At 41.3% G+C, this 12466-nt stretch overlaps 1 protein-coding gene across 7 annotated transcripts in view; it reads right to left on the reverse strand.

The window, feature by feature from the left end:
- Positions 1 to 12466, reverse strand: part of bcas3 (BCAS3 microtubule associated cell migration factor) — a 253815-nt gene that overhangs the window by 13514 nt on the left and 227835 nt on the right. For all 7 annotated transcript variants that reach the window (XM_066664491.1, XM_066664500.1, XM_066664482.1 and 4 more), the window contains one exon: positions 10399 to 10566. In XM_066664491.1, coding sequence (XP_066520588.1) covers positions 10399 to 10566 — 168 coding nt within the window. The remainder of the gene's footprint in view (positions 1 to 10398; positions 10567 to 12466) is intronic.

Raw genomic sequence — 12466 nt, forward strand, 5'->3', positions numbered from 1 at the left:
TTGAAACATGAGTAGAATTACAGGCTTAAATTTATTAATTAAATTAGAATTAAACATAAACTAACAGTTTTTTTGCTGCTGGGCCTATACAACACAAATTAATGATCTTCATACTGATAGGCTGCGCAAAAACTAGACGTAACACTTGTTATTATGCCACTGTTACGAGGCACAGCTGCTGCAAGTTAGATACACGAATATACTGTATCTTTGTTGGTTTGAACTTGGAATAAACAGCATTTTAGACTTCAGATAAAGCTACTGTTGACTTAAAATATATTATTAAAAAGCAATGAACCTGCAATTGTTAGCAAACTGTGTGCTACAACCCACTATTTCCATTCCAGGAGATTATCTGCAAGACCTTGCATGCTGGTAAACAACAGAACCGTAATATGTGCAGGTTTTATAGGCTAACCGATATATCATTCTCCAAATAACCCGTTAAATCATTTTTGATCCAGGTTAGATGCCCCCATCCTTCCCTCTGTCTCTTTTCCTTGTAGTTGAGGCTGTGCTGTGGGTTGATCTAGCAGATAGCAGGGCAGGGTTCTGATAGAGAGGTGAGGCTGGGATAAATGATACAATGACATCCGGGCCTGATGTGTCGGCAGAGAGAGAGAGAGAAGGACAGAGGGATGGAAAGAGGGGGGGGGGGGGGGGGGGATAGAGAGGCAGCAGTGGCAGCTCTGAATGCAGGAATTATTCTTCATCGTCTCACACTGTCACTGCACATTACTCTCAAACTCTTGGCTGGACTGCAGAGAGCGACCCTGGAATGAATGGGTGAGTGCTGAGGGGAAGAAATAATGATGGTGCTCCTTTTTTTCACACTCCGCTCCCCACTCCTCGCCACCATACTTGCCAGCCCGCTCCAACACCACCACCCCTTCTCCTGGCGCCTATTTTATTTTTTTTCCTGCCGTTCCACACACTGTCTTTCACTGGCTGAGGCCTCTCTTCCCGGAAGAGAAGAGAAAGAACAAAGCCCCTGGGGTGCGTGTGACAAAGTGATCAACTAATATTCCCCAGTTATGAATCCAAACAGCACACAGGGACAAGGATAAGAAATAATATCGTTTCTCTGAGGGATAATGTTTGCCTTCACGAACTAAAATCCACAGCCTTTGTAAGCACTTTGAGAAATACACAAAATAATATTTAACCATTAAATTTGCTGGTTAAATGATATCAGCTACAGTTATTCAAACGTTGCAAGTTCAGTCTCCAACGATGCAACACTTGGCTTCACTGGGTCTCTCCCATCACTCAGCACCAATGTGGGCATCTGTTAGCTCACGAAAGAGAACTGAGTACTTGGTGTTCTCTAAGTGTCTTCAACGGTTTGAAAAGAAGTGGTGGTTTGTTTCATACACTGTCAGATAAAGTGTCACTGTGGTGGTACCTTCAAGGGTATATATTCCATACATTTAATTAGGGAACATAATTGTATCTTAATTGTAAATTTTAAAATTGTGTTGATTTCATACCTCCCATTTCATCATGAGGTTGTTTATTATGTTGTTTTATTTAATACAGATCTATAATGAAAGATATTTATGTTGTACCTTTAAAGGTACATTTACACTGTCTGTACGTTAAGTGATAATAATGTACCTGTACAACACCATTTTTTTCTAAGAGTTTACGTTCCATCACATACTGATTTATTACATTTTCTGTGCTTATATAAATATGGGCTATTTTAACCCTTTGCCCCTGATTATTTCTGATGTTGCCAGGTCTGAGCTGAAAGCATGCACTTTGCTCGTTAGCTTCAGAGAGTGAGCCTTAGGCGAATACATCCCGCACCATGACTGGGTCAACCATTGTGCTAATGGCAAAACCACTGTTGTCACAGCTCACAGTCATAGACTTAATGGGGTTGTAAATGCAGTGCAATCTGTGGTGTTACCAACAACTAGGTTGGCATGGTCTTGAAATATTTAGGAAGAGAATAAGCTATGTAAAAATTATACCACTCTTCTCAAAATCAGCGACTACTATTGACAAACACAGGGCTGAAACTAGGTATTCTTTGAATAACATGTCAGCACAACTATGATCCGTGATGCTATTAATGCTCCACAAATGACTTTTTAGGTTGTCAGCCTAGAGCGAGAGTGGAGGCCTGTGCTCGCTCTGGGTGCTGTGGGGAGCACTAACCAACTGGCATGCAGTGATAGGGTCAACACCACAGCAATTACACTACAGCTCTCTAGACCTGAAAACACGGTCACAGTCTAATCTTTCTTCATGCTTTTACATGTGCTGAGTTCTCTGCAATATCCAAGTGCCTCCAGATTCACAGCTGTAGCTTAGCCACAGAGAGAACATTTTTTGTTTCCCATTTACTAAGCCAGGCTTGTGTGCACTGGAACTTTTTCCAGTGGGAAAACTGATTGGAGAGCTAGCAAATGGTGAGGAAACATTCTCTGAATTTTATAAACATTATTTTGGATTAAAAATAGGAATATTAACTTTCATACAATATTGCTCTGAACCGCTCTGTATACCGAACTTCACTAAAGTGGCAGCAGAAGGTCAAGACCTTGATCAAAATAAACTGAGATCTGGAGAAATCTGCTTACTTAGGTGAGTCCCTGTTTTTCCTTGCAAATTATATGCTATGCATCTCAACCATGGCATGATCAGCGATGTATACTGAGCATGAACTCTTTAACACACTTGGTCTGTTGCTGTTCAAATGGCTTTTTCTCAGTCTTCTCCTTCTCAGCTCAGAACTCCAGCACGCTTCCCTGCAGCTCCAGCATGGCACTATGCTCAGATTAGCACCAGGTTTGTTTGTGTAATCTATCATGCACGTTGGGAAAGCAAATGCTGGATGATTGATTAGCAATGTGCTAATTTCTTGCGTGGCGGGCGGCTGGGCTGCTGTACTCTCAGCTGTGTGCTGTTGCTATAGATGGCTATCTCTTGCTGTTAAAACGAGCCATGACATCAAGGCACGGAGCATTCGCTCAGATAATGGCCTTCCATTGCACAGATGAATAAGTGTGACTCAGTCCAATTCAAACAGCCAATATTACCTTCATCAAGCGAGAAGGCCGAACAATGGAGGTTTTCACAAAGCCAGGCTCGAAAAACCACTCTGCTATGTTTGTAGAACCCGCGCGGTTATTAGGAGTAGATGATAATGAGCTGCACTCAGGTTAAACGGGACATTGGATTCTTATTTGTAATAAAGTCTTCTTTTATCTCTGTAAATGTATAGGCACTCTGGCGAATGAGTCACATTGAGTCTCACTCTAAGATCTAATCTGTAGTTCACCAAAGTTGACTCATAGGCTTCTCAGAAAGATGAGTTAAACTTGCATACACAAAAGTTGGTGGTCATCCAAGTACATTAGCTCAGAAGTGACCAGGCCTTTGAAGTGGAAGTGTTATTAGAGATTAAGAGATGTGTGTAGTTTCATCCTTCTCAACACAGGATCCATGTACAGACAATTTATTCTGCTGCCATGCATATGTTTCTTAGGGCTGTAACAATTCACAGAACTCATTATCTGGTTTCATATAATGTTGCAATGTCTTAAATTGATAATTGTTTTTTTTTGACAGTACAAATAAGGAGTCACCACATGAATTACAAGAAAAGAAAAAAGAGAACGCTGCATGTGTAAATTCTCTTACAGAGTTACACCACATGCACATTCCCACTGGAAATAAAAAAACAGAATAATTATAACAGTGTCAGTTAGTAGAACTAGAGCTTTTTATATGCTGCGGTTTTCAGAATAAAACATACAAAAGTCTTCATTTCTTATTGGATACACCATGTTTTTTTTTAAGGGTGCATCGTAGTGATTTAGTGAGTAGTTGATGGAAGAGGAAACTCTGTAACTTCATTCAACACAATGTTTTGTTATAATTCTACTTATGTCTCACGTGAACTACAGTGTGTCCACAAGGCCAGCAGTGACAACCGTGCATTACACGCTCAGTGTTGGATGATAAGGAAATCCTCACTCTTCAAAAGCTGATAAAATCTACAGTCTTCCTGAGACAGCACACACATATACAAAAACAAAAGGATTAAATATGGTGGAATTGGCAGTTCTTTCATATCTCATGAAAATATCAGGCATTTGTGGATCACATCCAAAGCCTACTTGACTGCAGCTCGAGCGCGCCGAGCAAAGCCGCGCTTCAATAACAAACCTCTGCTTGAGTAATTAAGTCAATCATAAAGCCATTTTGAACAGGATCTGACAATTTTATGAATAATTGTAACATTGTGACAGGCCGGTGAATGAAAGCCAGGGTGCTGAGTGATGGACATCTTGATGACTAAAGAGGGGCTGGAAAACAAACAGCCTGTCCCGAAACCGTTAGCAGTCACTGGGAAGGCGGAATGAAAACACTGATTTTTGGCAGTGAAGTGTGTCTGGCTGTTTGTTAGAGACGTTGAGAGGCACAGGCGAGTGTGTGACTGTGGGCTATGAGTGTACTGTTCCCAGTTTCGTGACAAAAACCTCTAATCACTACAAGTTCAACGGGTCACAGCCCAGTCGGCCCAGTGGTGGTCACTTTGTGTGTGTGTGTGTGTGTGGATAAAGCATGTGTTTTTCCGTTAGCCTCCAAGCATGACTGTTTGAGAGCCTGTCTAAGTGTGTGTATGCATGTGTGACGGACTCTCAGTGTATGCATGGGTGTTTGTGTTCATCAACGTGTCTCCATGCGTGTCTACTTGAGAGTCTTTGTGTATGTGTGTGTGTGGGAGTGTGTATGTGTGTGGGAGTGTGTATGTGTGTGGGCAGTGGAGAACTGCCCTAAAGGCCAAACTGAATGCTTAGAGATGTTCTGGGAATAAGAGAGAAAGAGAGAGAGTACTTGAGAGCTGTCGCTAACATCCTCTTCACAAAGCAGCCATTGTGGCGTGGCCTGGTACACCAGTGTGGGCTCTCTGTCAAGTGCACAAAAAGCCATCGGCTCTAATAAGTGTTAAATGAACACACACAGTTAGTTCAGAGGACAAGGACAGAGCTGTAGCTCCCTTTAACTTTCACACTGCCATCTACTGACAAATCACGTTCATCCAGTGAAACTGTCTAAACATAGCTTCTCATGGCACCTTAATGTAGCAGCGGGAAAATCTACTGCCTGGTGGTTCTACACATGAATCGCCAACAAATGCTTTCTTCTTTAGGTCTGAGACCGGACAAATTTTACAGAATATTGCCAAATATCCATTTGAACCAAATAAGACAGTATTGGTGCTATTCCACTTCATGGTACTTATTTGACTCAGCTCAGCTCAGTTCTACATGCTTCTTGGGATGTAGCTCCTCATTGAGTTTCCATTAGCACCACTCACTCCTGACATGAAGCCAGCACACATTGCAAAACACTGTCTCTAACAGGAATAGCGAACTTGGGAGTCTACAACAAAAGCAGCGGCTTCTATAGGCCTTGTGTATGTGTATGTTATTGTTGGTTATTGGGACTGAACAAGGCTCTACACATCAGTCCAGAGAAATCAATAGAGCTTTTTTTTGTTGCTTGTTGCACCATCCACCTCTCAGTCGTGTGTTGAACTTCTTCAACAGAACACTGTGTTGTTTTAAGGGTTGCTGTTGTTGTCTGCACTGTAGCTTGGAGATTATACAGATTCTTAGTTTGTGCTGGAGGTCTGCATTCCGCCTCTCTGACCAATCAGCAAGGTTTACACATCACAGTTTAGTCCCTCCTCCACTTACTTGAAACCATAAAGGTGCAGGGAATTAAAAAATAGTACCCGGCTCCAGGTTGCAGGTTCCAAATCTGCCTAATGGAAAAGCAAATGAAGCAGAGCAGATCTGAGCAGAGTCAAGTAGGTACCGTGCAGTGGAAAAGTGCCATAAGGGTCACTGTAACAGGTTGAATTTCATTCATCGAGACTCCTTATCATATGACTGGTGTTTTCCAGAATATCTTGTCTTCTGTCAGGCCTTTAAGCTTCTTAATGGCTTGTTCATGATATCTCACATTGTAGCCATCCATCGTTTTGCTGGCTGTCCTCTTCGACTTTTACCTTTAACTCCTCCAAAAATAACTGTCTATTCAATAAAATATTTCTTCTCGTAATATGGCTACAATAATTTGGTTATCTGGTCTCCATGTGAAAGCAGAGACTTCACTTGGGTGTTTCCTCTGACAAGGAAACAAGTTATTTCTCAAAGCCCAAAGGCATTACTATTATATCCCTCTTTTTTAAATCCTACTTTCACATCCACACAGAAAAGGCCATAGCCTGAGCCTGGACTATTCTGACTGTTGTTATTCTGGTTGTGCTTGGTGTCAAAAGTTAATAGTGAAAACTGCTTTAATTCTAATGTTCCCTCTTGTCAATCTGGTCTTCAACTTTCTTTAGTAGTGGTCTTCAGGTTGATGGTGTCATATCATTCATATAATCTCATCTTCTCCTGGCCCAATCTCACTCATTGTTTCTTCCACATACATGTTTGTAAAGCTTGTCTAACCAGGACGTAATGTCGTCATACTTGGAAAAGACCATTCCAAATACACAATATATACAGCTGAATAAACATGACGTGTAAGCTTTACTGGGACTTGCACCTCAGTGTGTCAGATTATCAGCCTGGCAGTGAAGAGGATTTAAGTCTGTGCTCTTAGGCTCATTCAGTGCAGTAGGCTTAAGGGAGAAATAGATATAAATGTGCTTTTGGGGGTGGCAGGCATAATGAGAAATGACAGAACCATAATCCCTGGGTCTGGCCTCAGTGCACACTGGCTGTGGTGGCATTGGTGGGGCACTGAAACTCATGGCACCGAGACTGCTCCAGTCCTTTCCTCTTCCTCTGCTTAAATAGAATTTATGTTGGGTTAGCACCAATAAGCAAAATCCAATTTGCAACATTATGTCGCGGGGTGAAATCTAATTTCAGGATGACTGCATTTCTGGAGTCTGGGTCTAGGAAAGCTGCCTGTCACCTGCTTGGAGCCTTGAAGCCATTACGATGTTGGGGTTCAGGTGAGAGTGTCGCTTATGCCTGTATCCAGTCACGGTTAATTGATTTACTGTGATACTCGGTACCAAGTGAGAGTGAAAAACTAATCTGTTGCTGGTTTTGAAAACAAGAATTAAACCAATGTTTTTATACAATTATTTGTGCTTAACAGTTAGTTAAGCAATAGTTTTTCCACTGGTGAATCCATGCGGTTTATGTGTTATCTGGCTCTACACTAGGGATAGTTAAGACTGTTCTAAAATTCAGCTGTTCAGTTGTCCTGGATGAATGCGCTGAGGAAGGTGGGCCCTGCATGGCATTACATCAGGCATTATATCACGCCATTAAATTACCCACTATAATACAGACCCATGGCCAAATCTAATGCTGGCCATACACCAAACGCCTTCTCAAACGATTTCAGTGTAGCAGACAAATTTCCAAAGTCGGAATAGAATCAGGTCTTGCTGGAGTTGGTGTTTAACAATATCAGTATTATTAAGTCTTTAATCTTTGCTCAAGCAAATACTGATGTAAACACTGTAAATAACCAGTAAACATTGCAAGTGCTATAATTAATGTGCAAGAAAACACTTTTTTGTATATTTGTATTTAATTATATTCATATGAGGCTGATTATTAAACAAGTCACAATCTACCACCATGTAATTTGCGTCCCTACACAGCAAATTCTCCAGCGTTAATCAACACTATAAGTGTTAACTTAACACCGAGAGTGTTAAGTTATTACACTAACAGTGTTAATTTAACACTAATAGTGTTGATTTAACATTGGTGAATTTGCTGTGTACCTTCCATGTCCAAATATAACACGGACCCACCGCATAGATTCCTAACGCAGGGACCTCCTGACTAAGCAGCTATATTTGATGAGTTTGCAATGAGAATGTGGAAGTGGCAGTCACTAATTAAACTGATACTGAAAGTCCAGTGCATAGTTAGCATAAGATACAACAACCTACAATTACAACACCTAATAACTCCACTATTATATTTTATGGAGTAGGTTTTTCACACACCTTTAATCATTCATTATCTGTAACCACTTATCCAATTCATGGTCGCGGTGGGGCCGGAGCCTACCCAGAATCACTGGACGCAAGGCAGGAACAGACACTGTAGGGTGTGCTCAACCTTTGAGACGCCAATCCACCTACCAATGTGTGTTTTTGGACAAATGTTACATAAAACATCAAAGACTGAATCTCAAGACAGTGGCCGGTCCTCTAATCACCACAAAGCCATGCTACATGTGACGGTCAAGTGGGACCGGTAGGAAGAGAGAGGGCATGATGGAGACAAAGATGGAGAATTAGTTAGAGAGGAATGGACAGAAGGCAAGGAATATATCTTGTCCCATGACAGCAAGGCAGTGGAATCTTCTCTGGAGGAAAGGGTCTGTGCATGTGCGTGAGATGTTAAGTGCGGAACCATCTGCCTTTGCTTTTCAAGGTGACTCTCTCACTGAACCTGCTGCTACAAAGAGAGCTGCTCAGGCATGATATGCACAGGCTCACTAACTCACCTACCAGCACACATGCTCTTCAGAGCTCCGAAAGGGACCTGACCATTCCCAAACCCACCATGAGTCTGAGCATGTCCCCGTCGTACATTTCTCGGATAATGGCTATGATAAGTGGAGGAATATCAGTATTTACTCTTCTCAACCCTCTGTGGCAGTCCAAGACTATATGATTAGATTTGTGCTCTGGCTGGTTTTCAGCTGCAGTCGCAGTGTCTGGCTAAAGACGCAGACCCAGGCTGATACAAATGATAGTCATATCTCATCAGAGGCTCCAGCAGTATGTCTCCAGTCCCCAAGTGGCTAATTTGGCGCTTCACTCTGCAGTCACACTGAGCAGTACTCTGGGCTTACCACTGCAGGAAAGGGTTAACTATACGTTCATCCGCCTTGCTGGAGGGCCAAAAGTTGAGTGTAATGTGATCAGTAATGAATTTTGTGTTACATTAGGCTGTATAAATGGACGGACAAGCGCAGACTACAAGTGTCCGGGAGTCTGACTTAATCTAATGATGCAAAAATAGAGACAGAACCAATTACGGGGAGGGCCAACTCGGTGCTGCTGCAGGGACTGCAAATGAATAGGTACAAATCAAATTAGTGCCTAATAGACGCGCTACGAGAGAGGGCCAGTCGATGCTAAACGCATTAGGGCCTTGTGACCTCGCTGCTCCAAGCAGCGCCGTCCAGGATCCAACCTCCATCTTCTCTCAGAAATCAAAGGGACTCTTGTTCAGCAAGGGGGAGGACCAGAAAGCTGCAGCTTCCTAAATGAGTTAAACATTTGGATTGCCCAGAGTGGCAATTTCCCCCCTCCTCCTTTCGCTCCCTCTCTCAATGTGAACAACCTAATTCATTATTATAAAACCTTTGAAATGTGCCATTCCCAAGCCGATCTGTAGAAGAAATCACTTTAATATGCCGGGACCTTGCCTCTCAAAGGAATGTCACTATTTTTCTAACTTACAAAGGCAGAGAAACAAGGAGCCAAAACCAGTTGTTGGTCAGAGCTATCATTTATCTGAGTAAATGAAACAAAATAGGGTTTACTGTTTTATCTTCGAACACAGTTTGGCTTGTTGTGCAGCTCAAAGGGCTACAAATCAGTAAAACTAACTGAAGTGATGGGCAATCAGGCGAGTGGCATAATTGAGCTGACACATGATGGCAGGTCTTTAACAGAGGAGCACAAGTGCAGTGAATCAAGCAGCAGAGCTCAGCCCACAGCCCTTTGACTGAAAGGCTGTCACGCCATTTACAACACTCGCCCTCATTAACGCCTTTCCACAGCAACTGTGGAGCACTAATGGCCAAGCTAAATCTGCAGCATGATCCATATTTCTTGTGAAGTGTTATAAACAGAGCAACGCTTTCACTTTTTAATGAGCTCAAGGAAAAACAAGAAGAAACCAAACAAACCTCTTAATGGAATTTAAGTAACCAGTGAGTAAAAATGCACTGATGCCTTTTAAAGGGGAACTGCCCAAATATATTCTTAACTTAAGCACACTTTAAAAGAACAGGATGCACACTAATACATTCAGAGTAGCTTGATATAAAGGCTCGTGAAACCCATTAATTTGGCTTCTTTCCTGTGATGTAACATGATTACATTTCCTTTTCTATTCACAACAACTACAGCGACACTACCTGCTGCACCTGGTTACTATACCTACCATGCAATTCAAACATAAAAAAAGTTTAATTTATTAAAAAGAAATTAAAAATCGTATTGAAGGAATTGAAATATAATGATTTTAATGAAATCATTTTTAAAAGAACTGTAAAACAGACATTTGCACCCATATATACAGCCATGTGACTAATGTAGCAGTGAGAACTCTAAATCCAGTCCAGTGTAGTGACATAAGATGTGTAAATCACCTGTTCCAGAGCCTACAATGTCTCTGCTTGGAGACTCGGACATGGCTTCGGCCAGCCTCTCCCTTAGGCCCTCCTCTGTGGTGTCCACAGAGGACATATGACGCAGGCCGAAACTCTCAGGCCAGCTGCCACACACCTCCAGCAAGGTCACACTGCGGTCGAATGTGCCTATCAGTAAGAGAGAGAGAGAGAGAGAGAGAGAGATGGTTAGAGACAGCAGTCACTCACATGAAGCACAAGATAATGTTCAAATCTAAATATCGAGTAATTACTGGTATTGTCTGACATATTCTATATCAGAACCTGAAGTGGTAGTTCACACTAATTATCTATATAATATAATTAATTTTATTACCTTGTATTACATAATGACACAGTGTATGTCACATTGTTTATGTAACAACATGGATAACAAAATATGTTATCCATAACTGGAAATATAACAGAAATGTAATAATAACAGAATAATAATAAAAAAAAAAGAGCCCTTGTGTTCTAGAAATTGTAAGATACTAGACTTTCGGAGGGGTCTCTGTACACACAGGTTCAAGCTCTGTGAAATACAGCTGGGTTATCAGGGAGGCCTTTGATCTGTGGGCCAGTGGCTCTCTGTCCTGCGCAGACTCAGGGACACTGGCAACTTCTGACAGGTTGTAATCACACACAGACTATGGCTGTAACACACAGGCGAGAGAGGAGCGCAGGCGGCCGGCAGCACACTGCTGATAGAGGCTATAGGAGCCTGCCGCTATCTGCTGTAGAACACCACACTAACCACTCTCGCACACTGCAGATAACCTTACACCACTTCATAAAGAGCAGCGTGTCCCGTGTCTGCCTGCCACTGACTCCTTAAAGAGTGAAACCCCAACTCACGCCAACACAGACCCATCAAAGCAATAACCCTCAGGCTACAGCAGGGCCCTGACCACACAAATAGCTGTCTATACCAGCAAAGCTGTGCATATGAATGTAATGTAAATGAAAGTGTGTAAATTAAAGAATTCACCAGTGATGTCAACAACACAAATTTTTTAATACCTTTCAGCAAACATTTACTCAAGGTTTATTCAGTCTATATATTATTTGTTCCGATTTATGAACTAAAGTAATCATATGGATTTTCAACTCGCTTTACTCCTTAAATAACTAGTTTTCCTACTTTTCCTTTGTTCTGATTGGTTTGTTTATGTTGAAAAAGCAGTTCTTACACATTTCTTACAATTCAGTACAAGCAAGCTAAACAGCTTTAGGTTTCTGTGACATCACAAAAACAGTCAATTCTAACAGGCCGTTTTTATAGTTTTATTGACAAGTAAACGGTAGATTTCGAAACATTTCCTATATCAACAGCTTTCATTTTAAACAGACCTTCTATAAGCCTTTTAAAACAATCTGTGCCACAGGATGAGACTTGCTCTGTAGTAAACTGTAACACAGCCTTCAGAAAGTACACCTAAGTGTACTACTTGCATGCACACAGAGTGGAAAGTACATGTTTGTATATCTGAACATTAGTGTGGGGCTTAGGTGGGATTTAATCTGAGAGTATGTTTACAGAAAACAGGCCAGCAGTTGTGCATGCATGGACAGATCTAAGCCAGTGCGGAAGACTGAGGCAGTTAGCTTCTAACATGCAACAATTCACAAAACTCTCCTCTAATTCACAAAAACGTTGCTTATGATTAAAATGTAGTTGATGAAGAAGAACTCCATATGTAACAGACTGCAAACAGTGTTATGTCTCTTTAGCCTTTAAAAAAATAATAAATTAATTTAAAAAAAGGGAAAAAAAAAGAAAAAAAATGATAAAAACCCAACTTCAACTTCAAATTAATTGTAAGTAGCAGTTTTATGGCTTCTATACAAGGTTTGTGTTCCTACTCCAGTGATGGTTCGGTGTAAACATTCACATTAATACAGCGAATAAAACCTTTTATATCTGTTTTGTCTCAGGTACGTATTTTTTTTTACAAAGTATAAATGAACAAATTCAGGCTGTCATTTTTACACATATCAGCATGACCTACAGGGTGTCAGAATTATAATGATTTACACAAACAGATGG

Source organism: Hoplias malabaricus, chromosome 1, assembly GCF_029633855.1.
Source record: "Hoplias malabaricus isolate fHopMal1 chromosome 1, fHopMal1.hap1, whole genome shotgun sequence".
Classification (NCBI taxonomy): Eukaryota; Metazoa; Chordata; class Actinopteri; order Characiformes; family Erythrinidae; genus Hoplias; species Hoplias malabaricus.